The 18456-nt window shown below is 48.0% G+C and overlaps 1 protein-coding gene across 3 annotated transcripts; it reads right to left on the minus strand.

The window, feature by feature from the left end:
- Positions 1–408: 408 nt before the first annotated feature.
- acsl3a (acyl-CoA synthetase long chain family member 3a) lies at positions 409–17832 on the minus strand. 3 transcript variants are annotated; one of them, XM_040180495.2, is made up of 16 exons: positions 17562–17654; positions 16640–16716; positions 14149–14637; positions 13496–13673; positions 11018–11127; positions 10356–10494; positions 8589–8736; positions 7269–7392; positions 7113–7184; positions 5422–5561; positions 5160–5332; positions 3780–3854; positions 3155–3346; positions 2715–2829; positions 1790–1947; positions 409–1708 (listed from the first exon to the last, which is right to left on the minus strand). In XM_040180495.2, the coding sequence occupies exons 3-16, from the start codon at positions 14521–14523 to the stop codon at positions 1551–1553; spliced, it is 2157 nt and encodes a 718-aa protein (XP_040036429.2). In that variant the 5' UTR covers positions 14524–14637; positions 16640–16716; positions 17562–17654; the 3' UTR covers positions 409–1550. The 3 variants fall into 3 exon arrangements, with proteins under 3 accessions (XP_040036429.2, XP_040036421.2, XP_040036437.2); XM_040180487.2 differs by lacking the exon at positions 16640–16716 and having other exon boundaries at positions 17562–17832; XM_040180503.2 differs by lacking the exons at positions 409–1708; positions 1790–1947; positions 2715–2829; positions 16640–16716 and having other exon boundaries at positions 2938–3346; positions 17562–17729.
- Positions 17833–18456: the final 624 nt, after the last annotated feature.

Below are 18456 nucleotides of genomic sequence, written 5' to 3' on the forward strand. Positions count from 1 at the left end.
CAGGAGACGATACTATTGTCACCGGGTGCACAATTATACGTCTGTGCAACACGAGCAGATCTGATGGTTTTCTTCAGTTTGCAGCACACGTCAGATTCATTTCTTTCATTCTGATATTTATTATTTCTGTCATTCCATCGGTGGCTTTCTTTCTTCTCCAAATGACGGATTTCCTTTAAGCTTCAAAGACTCATTTTGACAACGCCGATGTGTCTCCATGTCTTTTCCTTGTCTTATAAATGACGAGCATTGATGCTTGAATTCCATACGGGTTGAATCACTGATTTCCTTTATTCGAACTGCACATATGAATAAACATACTTTAGTCGCACAAATTCCACATCCAGATTCAATTAAGTCCACTTACGTTATATTTATGCTCCATAACAATAAAAACACTCCTGCATGTAGACCGAACACAATCTTTATTTACTTCAATTTGGGTAATTTTTCAAATAGCAAATAAATAGTCGGATACACGTCTGTTACAAGGTTGACTCTCGGCACAAAAATAAAACCAGTCACTGAAGCTGGAGTCACAAAAGAGGCTGAACACGTGTTTCCTCTGCGTACCACAGCTCCACATACGTGTGTGTGCGTGTGGCTGGAAAGGAATGGCAGATGCGTGGCTCATGAGTCACGAGAGTGAAGTCAGCAGGTGTCACACGTGAGGGACGATGTCCATAAGTAACCCTCGTCATTTGTTCCAAACCCGCTCTATGTGTTTATCCCGTAATCATGATCCATTTTCATGTTGCACTGGGATTTATCAAATGTTACACAGTCATTTGGTCTGTAAAACGTGCGCCTTTTTATGCACATACAAAAAGTATGTCACTGTAGGAAAATGCAATAGACTAAACAACTGAGCATCTTTGTTTCTTTTCTTTTTAAGTAAGAATATTAGGTTCCATTTGTCGCGGCCTTAATGTTGATGACTCATGACCTCGGTAGTAATTTCCTTACCAACCGGCTCTGACTTTGTGCTTTTTGGTATCGAGATGTGCCGATGGGAGACGCGTCCCGCCACCGTGGGAGTCAACGTCCCGACTGTGGGTGGGAGACAAAAACTCAAAACATGTGGACAAATAGAAGGAACACAGAGGACTTGACTGGACGTCTCCTGACCTGCAGGAAGAAGGAAATCTCAAACCTTCACGTTAAAAGAAGCAGATGAACTGGAGGAGAGATTTAACCGATCTAATGTCACAATCGGCGCCAAGCAACATGTCCGCCAACCGGAGCCTCTCGCTTTGGCCCCTAGAAGGAGTTCAACAGACAACACCAGCTGTTTCATAACTCACATCTGGAACAATAAAGAATCCCCCCCCCCCCCCCCCCCCCGCAAAGAGGTCGTACACCTGGGCTAATGGAAAAAAAGGAGGGAGGGGTGGGGGGGGCAGAAGTGTTTTTCTTGGTATTCATCACAGATTCAGGTCTCTTGTGTTCGCGGGGCAAGTAGGAGGAGGGGGGCAGTGAGAGGGCAGCAGGGATAGTTCAGAGTGCTGGTCTGTGCTTTGGGAATAACCAATTGCCCCCGATCCTCGCCGTCACTTCCCGCCGTACATCCTCTGGATGTCGTCTCGGTAGCGCGTCTTCAGCTCCTGGCGCTTGAGCTTGAAGGCGTCGGTCACCAGCCCCGTCTCGGGGGTCCACGGGTCGGCGCTCAGGCAGATCTTGCGGGGGATCTCGAAGCGCTCCAGCTGGGCTGCGGCGGGAGAGGGCGGAGCGTTGACCATGAGCCCCCACGAAAAGGCGTTCGCGGAAGAAAAGAGAAACGTCGTCTCACCTGCCAGGGCGGCCTCTGTGATGACCTTGAGGACCAGCTCCTCCACGGCTTCGCTGGCGCACAGCTCCTCGCTGGAGCCTCGGATGCCGTACTGCTCGGCCAGAGCCGACAGCTGCTTCTGATTGGGCACCACGAAGCCGACCACGTACGCCTCATTGCTGCAGAGCGGGACGACGCCGACGAAGGGACGTCGAAGCGGAAGAGCGGTTCGTCACTAACGTTTGTTTCCCGTAAAAGGGAATGGAAACATTCCCGAGCGGAGCGTGAGCAGGTTTTCTGTTCACAATCAAAGCTTCTGTTTACATTCAGCGTTAGTCACATGAAGATGGTCTGTTTTACTCTTTAAGTGGACCATAATCTACTAAATGAACATCACGCCGTATTGAAGAAGACTTGAAACTAGAGACTGAGACCATAAACTCATGTTTACAATGTTTACAGAGGGAATAAATCCAGAGTCATTTCCTCATAGACGTCTATGGGAGCAGAGGAGTCGCCCCCTGCTGGTCACTACAGAGAAGTAGAGTCATTTCCTCATAGACGTCTATGGGAGCAGAGGAGTCGCCCCCTGCTGGTCACTACAGAGAAGTAGAGTCATTTCCTCATAGACGTCTATGGGAGCAGAGGAGTCGCCCCCTGCTGGTCACTACAGAGAAGTAGAGTCATTTTCTCATAGACTTCTATAGGTGTCGCCCCTGGTGGACAGCAGATAAAATGCAGCTTTAACACATCGGGCAACGGCCCCATTGATGCTGATGTTAAAAAACCTGTTTTCCATCCTGTTTTCTTCCCATTCGTAACAACTGTGCCAGGATACACGAAGCTTGATAATCGTCTGCCAGATTGATCCGTGACGCATTTTAACATTCAGCCCCTGACGGTGAAGAATTCTCACGGATGCGCTAACACACAAAGGAACACACACCTGTTGGCGTAGGCACAGATGTTGTCGACCAGAGGGCAGTTCTTCAACATGGCCTCCACCTTCCCCAGAGAGACGTACTCTCCCGCCTGCAACTTCACCAGGTCCTTCTTACGATCTGAGAAACACAGCAGAGAACATGATGATCCGTATTTCAACGTGCACGACCAGACGCATGGATGTGTTTTTTGCAAAGAGGACACGTTTCCCACTGATATCTGACCGCCGGTGTTGAGGGTAACGGTGGACATTTTGGGGTTCTGGCTGAGTGAAGTTCACAGGACCGTGGGGGCATTGTGGTGCCCGTGACGTACAATCTGATCCGTTACGTTGAGTCTGGAGAGATGATGTCTATGCAAAGACAGATTAGCCCTCGGTTCTACAGAAGCAACCATACGCCCTCTGCTCTCCTCTCGGTCCTCCCTCCATCCGTCTCTCCTCACCGATGATCTTGAGGCAGCCATCGCGGTGAAACTCTCCGATGTCTCCGGTGCAGAACCACCTCTGGCCGTTCTCGTCGGCGAAGAAGTCTTCTTGGTTTTTCGCCTCGTTCTTGTAGTATCCCATGGTGACGTTGGGCCCGCCAATCAGGATCTCCCCTCTGGGATGTGGCCTGTCGGTTTTACGGTAACCACCTGAAAGCGGGATTTTAAAAATGGATGAAAATGCAATTAAAAAAACAAACCTGCAGTTCTCTGGATTCTGCAACAGAATAAAAATAAGAAAACTGATTGTTTATTCTGAAATCCATTTCTGCTCCGTAAACCAATAAACTAGATAAGTATCAAGATCTAGAGTGTAATAAAAACGAGTTATGATCCCTTGCGTGAAAAAAAGGATGGAAGTGTACGGGAAGGACTAAGAAGAATGCTTTTCCTTACAAGGTTCGGTCTCAGAGTCCTCGGGAGCGATTAACGGGGGATGGAACCCAGAAAGGAGCATGCGTGACATTTCATGCAAGAAAGAAAGGGCAACCGGGGCCGACACATGTTCTTTGGAACCCATGTGACCGGTTGCTTTTATTAATATCGTGTGTGTGTGTGTGTGTGTGTGTGTGTGCTGTCTCACCTTCCACCCAGTCTTTGAGTTTGATCTCACAGCAAACCAGTGGCCCGCCTACTCTCCCAGTGCTGTAATCCCAGACTAGAACAGGACAAATCACTCGTGATCAGGAGGCTCCATAGCGTCGTTTGGCACGACATTTATCTCCGTCGCGACGTCACTTTCCCCCCCTCGCCATCCCAAAGGAATGTCCTTAAATGTGTGTTCCCGACCGCAGCAGAAAGTCCCGAGCCGCTGAGGGTTCGGTCCGCCTGGGAAACGCTGCAGTACTTTTATTTTTTAGTTATTTTCTGGTAGGGGGGCAAATGTCTCGTCAATAACAGCTAATACATATTAGCTGAAAGGTTTACAAAAACGATTATTGGGACCGCCGTGTCCACCACAGATATGAGCGACATTCTCCGGCGCACATCGTCAGGAGAGAAGAAAACAATTTCCCAGCTAAGTGAGTAATGTCTGCATTTTTTGTGGGGAGTTTGATCGTTTGTCTTTATTTCCCAAAACATGAGCTCAAATCTCCCTAATTTCCAAACAGGCTAAAAATGTGATGCTAATTTAGCGCACAAGGATTTGTCGCTAATGTTGATCGTGTCCTCTAGCGTCTTCTATCGCAAATGTTTCCCCTAACATCACAACAATTTTTTTTTTTCCAGTTTTCTCCAGTTAATGAATCTTTTGGAGCAAATTATGTAAGAATACGTGTTCAAGATCAATTACTTCTTAATTGTAATTCTTGTTGAATAGCTTCCTTAACTAGTTTTTCAGTTAGCTCCGTGCTAACATCCTGACGCACATTTCATCATGCTCACCAACTGAAGACTAGTTTATGCTTCTGCGTTTTCAGAGCGCCGCAGACGCAAGACCCCCTTGCGTGTCCCTTGCGTGTCTTTTCACACCTCCTTGCGTCCTTGCGTGCGCCGACCCATTTTTCTAGCCTAGCGTCGCGCAGCGCACAAGGCTGCGATTGGTCCGCTAACTACGTCATTTACGGAGTCTCACATTTCCGTTTTCATAGCACAATACCGCCATTATTAAAACGAAGAATGTTTACGAGAGAACGGATCAGATTGAAGAACTTTTGTCAGAAGAAATGCGTAAATATGACAATATGACTTTTAGTACCATAAATTGAGACGAGTGCGTCAACACAACAACGCAGACGCATGCGCCAGAGTTTAGTGCGTTAGCATGCTAACATTTGCTAAGTGGGATTAAACATTAAAGCTGAGGCTGATATGCCATTTCTCTCATTTGTGCCAGGATATCTATCGGTCTATATATTTATTATTATGCTATTTTCCCCTGTTCATTTTATTTTGTACAGCCCCAGAGTGCTGTACAATCTGTAACCCCGCCGCATCCTTTCGGACTCCCGTTGGCGCTCACGTTCGCTGATGGTCCCGGCTCCGCAGGTCTCCGTCAGGCCGTACCCCTGACCCACCGGGCAGCAGAAACACACGTTCATGAAGCGCTGCGTGGCGGCGGAGAGCGGCGCGCCGCCCGACAACAGCACTCGCGTCCGACCCCCCAGCAGAGAGCGCACTTTCCCGAACACCAGCCTGGACGGACGTAAAGCAGAAGAGGAGTGTTGGGAGGGAGAACGCGAGGGGGCCGCGGGGAGGTTCTTCCGCTGGGACAACGAGCGCACCTGTCGCACAGCGGGGTGCCGTTTCCTTTGGCCAGCTGCTCCAGCTTGTAGTTGTACGCCAGAGTGAAGAGCGTTCTCTGGACGCGGCTCATCTCCTCCACCTTGGTCATCACGTTCTTGTAGATGCGGTCCATTATCTCCTGGTCGCAGGTGAGGTAGGGGGGAAAGGGGGAGAGGTGATGAGACGCGGGTGAGAGGAAAAAGCCGAGGCCACGTGATCGAATGAGAGGAGGATAAGATGGACGCGCAGACGTTGGGAGAAGTATGTATCTCCCCTGCAATAAAATAAAGGTTTGAGATGTGAGGAGCAGCTCAGAGCGGAGAATCCTTCAGACAAAACCAAAGTATTGCATCCGCATCACGGAGGAATCATCATCAGATTTGTGACTAGTTTTCTTTTAGTGTATTTTTTCTTTTAACTAGGAGGGTTTTAAACAAACATGAAAAGGAAACTGAAGTCCATCAGGACCAGCTCTGGATTGTCAGAGCTCGTTAAAACCCCCCCCGAACAAATGTCTTTTAATAAAGTCCAGAGGAACACATGAGGACAATGTTGGACACACATGCTCTTCATTTGATCTTAATCACAAGGGACCAAACCAGAGCAGTCAATCTGTTTGTAGATCCACCAGGAAGTAAAGCGAGGGCTTCATGCATTTTATTTGATTTACATATCAAATAAAATGCAGTAAAGAACTGTACTCAGAACGTGGACATCAAAGACATTGATGACATTTAGATTTATTCTAGTGTCTTCAGAGGAAATAATTAAATGCACACATCAAGACGAAATAAATGGGGGAAAGGGCACAAACCAAAAACAATAATAACAGAAAACACATCTGGCCCAGCGTATGTGTGTATGTGTGTGTGTGTGTGTGTGTGTGTGTGTGTGTGTCCGTCAGTGAAGCACTGAGAGAGGAAGTCGACACAGGATCCACGCAGCAGTCTGTTGTCATATCACAGCAAACAATTTGTACGTGTGTGTGTGTGTGTGTGTGTGACCACATGGGGGTTTCTCACGTTCTGTTTACAGCTGTGAATGGTTCCAGACACTGGGGCCCTCTGCCCTTTACACTGGGACCACTGGGAAGGAGGGGACATGGAGGGGGGGGGGGGGGGGGCTCACGATGTAAGAGAGGGGGAGAAACGAGCCGGCGACTATCTATATTTTCCTATTTCTTCACGTCAGCGGTTGAGTTGAAGCTACGTTGTATCTTTGTGTATAAATCAAATAAAGAGTTTAACCCCCCCACGTACTTCCTGGTTCATGATCACATGACTCTGAATTGGTTGATTGAATAGATTTTCTTTGGATACAGACGTTTAAGAACAGCCCGACATTAAATCGTAAACTCCCGCTAGAGCTAAGAAAGCACTTAAGGAGGGCGGGACCTCCGTCACTGGCTAAATAAATACGGCCTCGTCGGCTTTTGGGCGAAAGCCCATCCTGCCGTTGATACCGTTGCATCCCCTGGGTGTTTTAAACATTGCTGAGCGATGAAGAGCAGGAACTGTCCTGCGGTAGGAGGCAGACAGTTTGCACGTCACGGCCCCTCCAGAGACACTGTCCAGCAGGCCTGGACGTGTCGGGTCCGCGGCTGCGTCTCCACAGCCGGAATCTGAATCTTTGAGCCCCTCGCACTGATTTCAGTGAGAGACGGTGGACGTGGAATGTGAGTGGAACGTACCGGGACGGCTGCCATCAGGGTGGGCCGCAGGGCGCTGGTGTCTCCCTTGCTTCCTTTCTTGATCTTGGTTGACTTTTTGAGGGGAAGAAGCAGTTTTCAATTGTACAAATCCCATTTTGCATCGGCGGAATCGGTGGCGTTTCCGTCGCCGGTTACCTGGTCGGCTAGAGTCTGAGGTGAGGAGTAGCCGATCCTGCAGCCGTAAGCGACGCACACCAGCTCGGCACTGAGCTCCAGCACGTGGGCGAGGGGCAGGTATCCGATGTACGTGTCGTCCTCGCTGTGAACACACGTGCACGCGAGTGGTCAGTGTCATCTCACGCTGGAATGTCCGTGTTCATACAAACCAGCAGGATCTCTGGAGCCAAAGTCCCCTTTAAGTGAGTGCATCGGATTATTAAACATAAATACACATTTTGCTTTGCTCGGACTAAAAACTAACCTACTGCCTTCTTTATCTACAGTTCACTAAGCCCCGCCCCTGAAATACAAACCGGCCAATCATATCGTAGCATTGGTCAGCGTCGCGACCCTGCAGTCACTCTTGTGCAGTTTGGTCGGATTTTCTTCTTCTTCACGCTGTTTTTGTGGATTTGGAGCTAATTAGGGGGATTTAACTAGCGTATCATTAACTAGTGCTGGCACGTGTAGTTCCTGAACAGGAACAGTGTTGTTCCTCAATTTAATCGTCTGTCTTGATCTTCAGGTGATGCGCTGGTTAACTTTTTCTACTGTCACCTGTTGATTTATCTTTTTTAACCTCCTGAACATCTGATTCAAGCGCTTCACCCTCAGTCTTTCCTGAGGTTACATGATATTGGATCTGGTTGGTAACCAGTGTGGGCTTCGTGGTTACTGTGACGTGGGTAGAAATTGGGGGAGGGGCTTGGTGAAGGATCAATTTTATTACTCAACACGCACATAGAAAAACATCCTTTTCATCATCATCATCGCTGAGGTTACAACTCAGCGACTTAACCTCCAATATTCTCAGGCTAACTCCCATCCTCCCGATTATTTCCTCCGCTCGTACTCCCTTCCTTCCGCATTTCCTCCCTCTGCGATCTCGTGGGAGAACGCTCATTTGTCCCTTTGTTTTAATGTAAACATTTGTGTTGCATGATCCTGCTTGCTGCCTCATGGTTGTGTTCACGCTCCTTTTACGTGAAAACCTCGACCGTTAGATATAATAGAGCCACCTTCACGGCGCCAGGCTAGCTATCTGTTTGACCTGTTTGCAGGCTTTATGCTAAGCTAGGCTAAGAGGATGCCAATGTTTTCATCAAACATTTTTGTAAAAAAACTCAAAGGAATATCAGCATGTTTTCCAGACAAAAACCTCACAAAATATTCAACTTTTGATCGCTGGGTACAGAAATTGCGCCTGCAGATAATCCATTTAATTAACACAAAAAGGAAACTACAACAAATCTGACCACACAAAATGTGTGTGTAGATGGAGGCTGGGTGGCCTACCTCAGGTTGGGTATCCTCTCGGCCATGCCCGTGATGCCGGCGATGACGTTGCTGTGGGAGATCATGACGCCCTTCGGTACGCCCGTGGATCCGCTGGTGTACATGATGACCGCGATGTCCGAGGGCAGCGGCGCCTCGCGATAACGTGCTGCGCAAACACACACGAGTGAGCTTAACGGGACAAAACCTGCATTCATGCATCGACTGAGACAAGAACACAGAGTAACTGCCTAAAAAAAAATGGATCCAAGTTCATAACTTGTCCACAAAGACACATTGTTTGGATAAAGGCCTCTGCGTGTTTAATGTTTGTTGCATGTGTGCAGGATAAACACGATTAATAAAAGAAAAAGCACAGGGGCGTCAGAGGCCACGGAAATATTTAGTTCCCGAATTCGATTGAGGCCGAGTTCAAACGTGCGGATGGAAAATAGTCAGCTGTGATACCAAACAACCGGGCCTCTCTTGGCCCGGCGGAGAGCTTGTGTCTGACTGTGCTGTCCAAAAAACACCAACTGTCTTTCTCACGTCGGGACTCAAACTGTGTGCATGTGGCAGGCATCTTATCTTCAGTTAATCCTGCTCTGGCTATCGGCTTTGTGTCAGTCTGTTTACTTTGCACTTCCTCTCATCTAGCAGGCCGAGAGCGCTTTTTTGCATGGACGCAATCTTTCATATGGAACCCGAGCACGTTTTCCAGTAAAGCCTAATACGTAATGCTCTGATGCAAAGGAATCCTGCCATCGGGAGGAGAGGGGAGGAGCGGTAAATGATGCATTTAGGAATAAAGTGACCCCGTCCCCTTTAATCGTGTTATTTAAGGAAGGAGTGAAAGGGGATGTCACGTTCAGAGGTGTGTTGATTCAAGTTTAGCTTAGATTAGCGTAGCTTCGTCATTACCAAACCAAAGCACCTGAATAAATAAATAACTAGTGGTGTGGCGCCGTTTTCATCAATGCAAACAAACTCATTCAATCATACAAAGTGTACATAATAAATGCATGTATGTGACAAGCCAACACAGCGTGTTGCCGGAAGGCGTTTAAATGAATTAGAGGGTTTTGGCTTCTCTGCACGCTGAGCTACAGCCGAATAAGGACATCTGAGCGCAAAAACAAAGGCCCCCGAAACTAAAACAACATCCAGAGGATGAAGGGCGGCATTAAATCAGAGCGCAGTAACAAGGGGAGGGCCTCTCGTCTTCCTCTTCCCTCTCGCTCGGATGCGAGGTACGGAGGAGTGAGCGCTCTGAGAGTTGATGTCATGTGAAGTCAACAGTGCTGCGTATAAACATGACCCTCCCGTATATCCCAGAGCTCCCAAACCTCCTTCCTTCCCTCTCTATCTGCACACGGCACCGCCAGCTTCTCTTGTTTTAGGTCACTCGGTTCAAGAGGCCAAGACGAAAAGGCGAAGAGTGGGCGACGACCTCTCGTCCCCCGTCCAATCCGCTGGCTGAACAAGCAGCGTATCGGCCGTAATCTGACACAGATGTGAGCACTTCCTCATTCACACGACCTAATGGGGCCGATACCAATCCGCCCCCGCCATGACCATCCCGCTAAGAGGGGGGACTATTGGTCGCTGACTTCTCTGAGCTATTCAAAGCCGTGGCTTCTTCACAGAGGCCCGTCTCCAAAAAACGGCTCAGTGGTTCCAAAAGTAGAACGAAAGTACACAAAATGGTGTGTCCACAAGGCTTCACGCTGGGTCCTGTAAGATGCTGCTCGGGTGGCATCGGACCCGGCTCCTCTGGCTGCCGCTTACCGTTCTCAGGCCTGGCTCCCAGCTTCTGAACAGCCGCCATGTTGTGGACGCTGATGCCGCGGGGATAACCGGGCCACGAGGTCGGTGCGCCGTCCACTACAATGATGTGCTGCAGCCGCGGGACTTCAATCAGGATGGGCTGACAAACACACACACACAGACACACACACACACACGCAAGCATGAGCACAAACATGACATCCTCTACATGCCATGAAAACCGTGTTCTGTCCTGGACGAGTAACTGAGACAGCATCAGCGACATTTGGGCTGGCCGGGGTTTGTGGGAAAGGAGTCTGTGTTTATGCCGCCTCGATAAAGAGGGCGATGAATCGCCAGAGGACCAGCTGCCTTTGGGGATTCAACCCGTCACAACGAGTCCTCAACATTCAGCAGGCGCACTTCTCCAGACAGTTGCCCTCGTATTACTGTTGTAGTTACACAAAGCAGAGAAGCACAGTGATGTAAACACTGCTTCACTTTTTATCGGCAGCGATATACTTTGTGTACTCTGATGAAGGTAAATCCATCTATAAATATAATATGTTGCTCGCAGCTGTGTTTTAATCATATTTGACTTCAGTTTTGGACGTTTTTGTGTTTTTTTGCGATCTAGCTTTTTAGACGGGACCGTTTTGGAGCGATTCTCTGAGTCTCCTCACCTTGAGTCTGGTCTCCAGGAGCTCTCTGCTGGTGATGATGTGCGTGACCTGAGTCTCGTTCAGGCCGTGAGCGATGGCCGGACCTCCCAGTGTGGAGTAAAGGGTGACCACTGCAACACACACACACACACACACACACACACACACACACACATAAATCTGAATATGAATATTTCACAAATGACTCAATCATAAATAATCTTCTTTACACAATAGTCATGTGACACGTTAATCATTTAAATGCTCTATGTAACCATGAAATGTAGTAAAAGTAGATTTCTAGAAGTTAACCTGACCTGAGTAATATAATATATATAATATAATATAATATATAAATAAATGTCATTTTGTTTTGGTGGGACTATTTCAAAATGTTGTATTGGAACGCGATACATTTGTTTACTCAAACTAGCGTACTAGATACAAAAACAAGGACTTAATATCTGAATTGGTGAATATATATAAGAAATAAGAATGTCTTTAGCCAATAGGGACACGGCCATGTGGGCGGAGTTATCATTCAGCCAGTGAAGCGTGTGGGGAGACCGATGATGGACGTGCACGTCTCCAGCCCTCTGATTTGGCCCCTCCCACATTTATTACGTCACCCATTGCAAGCTCCGCCCCCTGACAGTCAATCTTTTGGGGATAAAAACGCCCGATTCCGATCATCACAGATCCACAGACTCTCAGGCGCTTTAGGCCGGTCCCAAAGTCACATCACCACCAACTCTTTCCACAAGTCTGTGCTTCTGCCGCCTTTGTCCGAGGGAATTACCCAGAGTTCACAGCTGTGTGACGTTAAACACGGGGCCACCAGTGGAAGCCGGACACAGATGGCGGCTCAAAGGTGTTGGGCCAGTTATATATATTATGCATGTATTTATACTGAGACAGACACCAGGGTTTATGGGTCCGGGCCTGGAACACTTGTGTGTGCGTGAGTGAGAGTGGACGAGGGCCATGAGACCTCCAGCCGTGAGATCTAAACACTACGCCGGGCTACAGACACACACCCACACATGTATATACGCACAGACAGACACACAACAGGGCCATGGTAATTCAGAAGACTTGCTGAATGTGCAGAATGTGCATGCTCCCCTCTGCAGCCAGTGGTGAAGATGTGATGCAGATGTTTGGTTGCTATATGCCAGAACTTCTGCTGTGTCATTCATGCGTGTAACACCTCGTATCCTCATGCCACGGTTCATTTGCCGTTTTACTATTTTCTACTAATCTGCCATTTGTTTCCCAAATGAAAGTGCAGCAACAACAACGTGCACAAAGTCTTCTCAATGCAACACCTTCACGGGACACAACCTTCGTCAACAAAACTTTTAATTGGGTTTAGGAAAATATCCCGAAATACTCGTTTTGGTGAAAGCACCAAACATATTTAGTTTGGTCGAGCAAAGCATTAATACTTAATGCTTTAATACACAAACCCTGAGCTGAGGGGAGCCTGCGTGTCTCCTTTATTCGGCTCGCACATGTGACAAGTGCATAAACACCAAATAATGAGCGTGTTTGCCTTTGGACAAAGAGACAATAAACACACACACACACACAGACACACACACACACACAAGTGTTATAGTTCCCTGGGGGCCTTTGGCTGACTCCTGGATGCCTCTGTCAACATCAGATGCTCACGTAGACTCTCTCACCCCTCTCTCTTCTGACGCCATCAGCCCCTGCGACCCATAACTCCTCCCTTCCTCCCCCACGCCGTCTGGAATCCAGTGACCTCGCTGTTTGCCGGAGAGAACGCTGCTTTTTTAAAGTCTGGCTCGTGCACGCAGCGTTAATGGCGCACAGAGTGAAGCAGAGGAAAACGAAGGCTCCTTCAAGGACAGTCGAACCGCTTTAAAGAGCTCAATGCGCCGCCGCGGGGAACAAACCAAGGAGTAAATCAGCGCGGCTCTCGAGAAACCATTGTTTGGGGTTTTAGAAAGTCCTCTGTGACAATCGGCCTTCTGCTCTTTTTAAATAAGTCACCTGGACTCGACAAGCGTCACACTTGTGACTAAGATTGAAAAGAAAAAGAAGAGAAAAAGATGACGAGAGGCCGACGGACCCGATTTCTGGTTTGTGGAACGATGTGAGTGTGTGACGCAATCGATCATTTCGACACATTTCAACGCTGCTCAGAACCAAAAGTAGAAGAAAACAGTTTGAGTCAGTCAGAAAGGCCTTTTTTAACTATTCCAATTATCAAGCATACATTCCAAACGACAGGTATAAAGTGTAATATGAGTTTATTATTATATTAATATTACAGATTATTCTGTAACGATATGTTTACTGTTTGTGTTTGTTTCCTATGAGCCCGACGCGTCGCTGCCTCGTGACTCCTCATTAATGTGCTTTAGACGTCGGACGTCAACAACGATGCTGCTAACGGAGACGACCTCAAATGACCCTCACACACACACACTCACACAAACACACACACTCTCACACACACACACTCACAGGGGAAGTTGCACATGAAACACGCCTGCGCGGCGACGATCCACTCGGCTCGCGTCTCGCAGAAGATGGCCACGTTGTTTTTGGGCCGCTGGCCGAGTGAGGCCAGGCCGCCGCCCAGCTGGGACGCCGCTGTGAGGACTTCCTCATAGCAGAGCCAGCGGTACTCCCCCAGAACCACCTGCAGAAGGTGGGGGGGGATAAGTGGAAGAAGCAGGGTTACATTTTGTTCACAGAGAAAGGTTCAGCAGATAAAAAAACAAAGGACGGGTCAGAATCTTAGAGCTCAAGTCACATGACTGTGCTGTTTCCCACTAATAACCAACAGAGAGGCTTCCACCCGTGAGCTTCTGCTGGCTCCTAGGGGTTAATCAGCAGTAGTGCACACAAACACGCACCGTAACGATGAGTGTACGCGACTGTTTCCCAACGCAACAACAGCTCGAAGCTAAACGGCTCGGAGGTGTTTCGACAGCGAGGTTTAACTGGATTAGAAGGATCAGGCCGCTGGGATTAACGAGGTAATTCAGACGTACGCTCAGAGTCGGCTTGTGCAAACTCCAAACACACACAGATCACACAGAGTTACACTGAATTGCCGTTGTCGCACTGAATGAGAAACCTCGTTTTCATTCTCCATCTCCGCCCCCCTTCACCTTCTTGAACACCTTCCCGTTGCCCTGGCACTCGTCCTCCTCGCTGACCACCTCCCTCGTCCCCAGACAGTCCCTGCGGGGGAACCTCGTGGCCGCGTACTCGAACATCTTGTCCAGGGTGTCCACCCCCGGGTGCAGCAACGTCGCCAGCCTCTTGGCGGCGGCCACCGCTCGGTAGGGGCCCTCGGGGCGTCCCGGCGCCGAGCGGGCCTTCGCCGTCTTGGCCCGCTGTTCCTCGGAGCCGTAGCGTCCCCCGTCGGGTCCCGGGACCCGGCTGAGGATGTAGGAGGGCAGGAAGGTGACGGCGGTGTAGATCCACACCGCGAGGTGGAAGAGGAGCACCAGCACGGGGTTCAGGTCCTCCTTCTGCTTCATCTCGGTGGAGCTGTGAAGACGTTGGTGTCTTGGTGTCTTGACGTCCGTCCCCCGTGTCCTCGTCCTCGCTTTCTATCAGAGAGCTCGGCTTGATGAAACGCCAACAGGTCCACGCTGCGGCAAAGTAAACAACATTAAGATGGCATCAGAGCATTAACATTTCATTGCTGAGCTGGTTTCAAAATAAGAGCATGCCTGCGCTCATAACAATGCACTTAAAAGTACAAGAGTCTCAAAACGAAGCGATGAGACATATGAGGTCTGGCACGCTCAGAAAGCACAGGGACATTTCTGTTAGTGGCAAACCGAGACGCAACAAAATGTTCCTTCTCCTTCCTCCTGCGTATCGATCCAGAGGTCATAATGTGAGGAGCAGGGAGCCGAGGCGTTCAGAGAGAAGGTCTCCCCAGCTTTACTGTACCAGTGTTCCCTGATGTTCTCAGGACACACACACACTCATTGCGACTGTACTTCAGGAGCTGTCCAGAGTCCTGAACTGAGATCAGCGTCGAGGTTATCTCCTGAAAAGCATCCTGTTAGCACTACTTCTCGATACGTAAATGTTAAAGTAATTATTAATTTGTACGAGGGGCAAAGATGAACGATGATTTTAAGATTAAAAAGGCAGTTTTTGTGATGTCTGCCAACTCAAGTATTTTACACCGTTATCTAAATATGTCTTCTCTTATTGTGAAATAGGGCTTGATACAGTCTACATGGCCACCAGAGAAATAACCATAATGCTTATTGACATTTCTACTCAGTCCATCGACACGCACGTCAGGATGGTGTGACAATCTACACAAACGCACACACGCACACACACTCTCTCACCCTGTGAAGGCAGATTGTTCGAGCAGCACTAATATTACATTATTCATACGAGGGATACATCTCGCCCCCCTGAATCTCCATCCATCCCCTCACGAAACTGTCCTCTGACGCGCCCTCCTCATCTCACCAGAGCACTCGTCACTCAAGTGTCCCTTTGAGACTCATAAATAAATCAAGGCATTTTCCTTTAGCAGCAGGGATCTCCCAGGCTACCATCTGTTCCCTGTGGGATGTGGACTCTGCGCTCGGCGCTGTTGCTCGGTGTGTCTTGTTTCCAGGCCCGGAGGCCCCGCGTGTTCGCGGGACGCTCCAGCTTCCCAAAAGTCTGTTTCTCCGTCGAATCGGATTTGTTTTTTTTGCATAAAGGCGGTGGTAATTAAATGGAGGCCGTAGAGAAGTAGTCTGAGCAACTGGGTAACATTAACTATTGGGCAATAGGAGAAAGAACAGGGCAGCTACAGGTGAGTGGTGAAAAGAACAACTTCAAAAAGGTGCTGGGCAGCTAACAATGCGAACAGTGCAAACTACAGGGAACGTGCAGATTAGGATTTATGGTCCGTTTGACTCAACATGGACCATAATGTACTAAATGAACATCATGCTGCAGGAAGAAGACTTCAACTATAGATTGAGACAATAAACTCATGTTTACTTTGTTTACTGAGGGAATAAATCAAGATTCTTCAAATTCAAAGCAGATTACTTTTGTTTCCCAAGAGCAGGATGGATGAAGCGGGATTAACTGGGTAATGTTGTGACGCGGTGCACGTAGTGGTGGGGTGAGCTGGTGTGTGTTTCTTTCTCTCTGCGTTTGCTTCCTCGAAGAGCTGCTGTAAATGGGCCCTTTTGTTCGCCGACGTCACCGAAGCTTTGGGCCCTGCAGCCTCGCAGAGGGTTCAACGCCGCCATTGTGTTGACTCCGTCGTCAACCAGTGTGTGTGTGTGTGTGTGTGGCATGGACGTATGTTTAGGGTGGAGGTGCGGCGCGGATTTGTACACATTAACTGTCGACTATTTGCCAAAATATGAAACATAGGGACGTAATCTAAGTGATTGCACAAGCAAACAAGGCGGCTTTCAATTCTGATTTCAGCGAGAGCGAAAACACGACGGGCGGATTAAGTGGGTCAGGCCGGATCGTCTTGTGTGCAAAACATAAACCGCTGGCAGACGTGACAAACTATTTCCTTCTTCGTGCCTTTCTGAGAAAACAAGGTTCCCCTAAATAACGGGGGATGAGTGTGACGGCGTGTGCGTCTAATCCAACCGGACCATTCCTTACAGGACAATGGCGTCTGTGTCCGGACAGTTCGAGGCGGCGGCGTTCAGTAATCTTTGTCTCGGCCCACTTCCAGTCAGCTGTGTTTTAAAAAAAAAGTTATTTTAGACGAGGGAACGCAGGAGAGTGATTAGTTAGTGACGACTGTGGTGACAGAGATTTAAATTCTGGCCTTTGGTTGTAACAAGTGTGTAATTATTTCTATAAATATGTCTCTGTAAAGTGTAAAGAGAGTTTTGCTGCCGTTTAAAACAGCAAATATGCTCATTGCAATGAGTATAGCTTGTGAAATACAAAAAAGTATATTAATATTGTGAATACAAACATCAAATAATTTAGTTTTAGAATTTATGATTTAGAAGTCCTTATTCGTCATAATTAGAGAAACATAATACATGTAAATGTCTTCATAACAAACACATATTCTGTATTAAGAATATTAATAATAAAGATATAAAGTGAATGTAGATTTCTTTAGAATAAACAAATCATACCGTGTGTTTATAAGCCATCATAATTGAGACACGTGTAATACATTCAGTTGTCTTTATATTGCTGTCGGGGGTCAAACACGCCGCTGTGGCGACTCAACTTCCGGTTTGAAGTTTTCAAAACAAAACACTTGAAACGCCCGTTGCGACACTTCGGAGTGACGTTAATGATTAATTCCACACCGTGTATTAGGCGTCAGCCATACGAGGCGACCAACGCATTTCGTTATAAGACGTTTCACATGTCTGACGAAGGGGAAAAATGCATTATAACGGGGAAAAAATGTACTTTAAATGACACATTAACATAATATTCCATCTTGATTGTAAGCGTAATGTTCTCTCCTTTAACAATAACGGAGAAGGCATTCGCAACAGCATCCCACACATCTGGATACAAACACAAACGACAAAATAAAAAATAAAAACCTCACCACTCAGTTCATCCGGACAGAGTCGAGTCCCGACATCCAGCCGGCTCTCATCCGCGCGAGACCGGAAGTGAGTGACACGCTCGTCGTGATGCTGGCTGTCGCGTTGGGAGGGAGGGATGAGGGGGGGAATTTCCTGCGTCGTGATTGGACTAGTTGAGGTGGCGCGTGCTGGGGGCCGGGTCAGGATGGAGAGGAGGTGACTGCATGGGGGGGTTCAGAAGGAGCTCGGAGGCCACACGTGCACTTCTGCCTTCCATCCCGAGCCGGTGCCACATTAACTGGGGCACTTGTTGCTTTTTGTGGAGTCCCGGTTGCGGCACAGCAGTGGGATTGTGGTCTTAATTTATTAAATCCTGTGGCAACATAATGGGAAAAGGCAGAAAAAAAGCCCCTACTAAGCCCTAAACACATGCAGGGTCACTGGGGGGGCCTCCTCATATGCTGAGTTTTATCTGCTTTGGGGCTCCGAGTGAATCCCTCGCCTCACAAAACTGATGATAATGTCGATCTCATCTGCATCTGTTGGATGCTGTAATGTTATAAACCCGTAGCACTCTTTCCTTTTTGTCGTCATTGTTGTAGTGGCGATCCTTCATTATCAGGTGGTGGGATCTGATTACTAATAATAGAATGATGGTAAAGTATTCAATGTAAAACTGAGCCTAATCAGGAATGTCCAATTTGAGCACCACGTTTCCTTTGGCTTCTCTTCTAAATGTATTTACAAACTGTTCACAGCACGGAATGTCATGCGATCATGATAATCCTGCCACTCCTCATACACAGATGTTTGCTATTACATGCATGTGCAACAATCTGTTCTCATATAATAAATAACTGACACTTGACACGGCATCCTTATTTCAAGTGCATTCAGCCTCTGTTTCTCATTTCT

Source organism: Gasterosteus aculeatus, chromosome 1 (assembly GCF_964276395.1).
Source record: "Gasterosteus aculeatus chromosome 1, fGasAcu3.hap1.1, whole genome shotgun sequence".
Lineage (NCBI taxonomy): Eukaryota > Metazoa > Chordata > Actinopteri > Perciformes > Gasterosteidae > Gasterosteus > Gasterosteus aculeatus.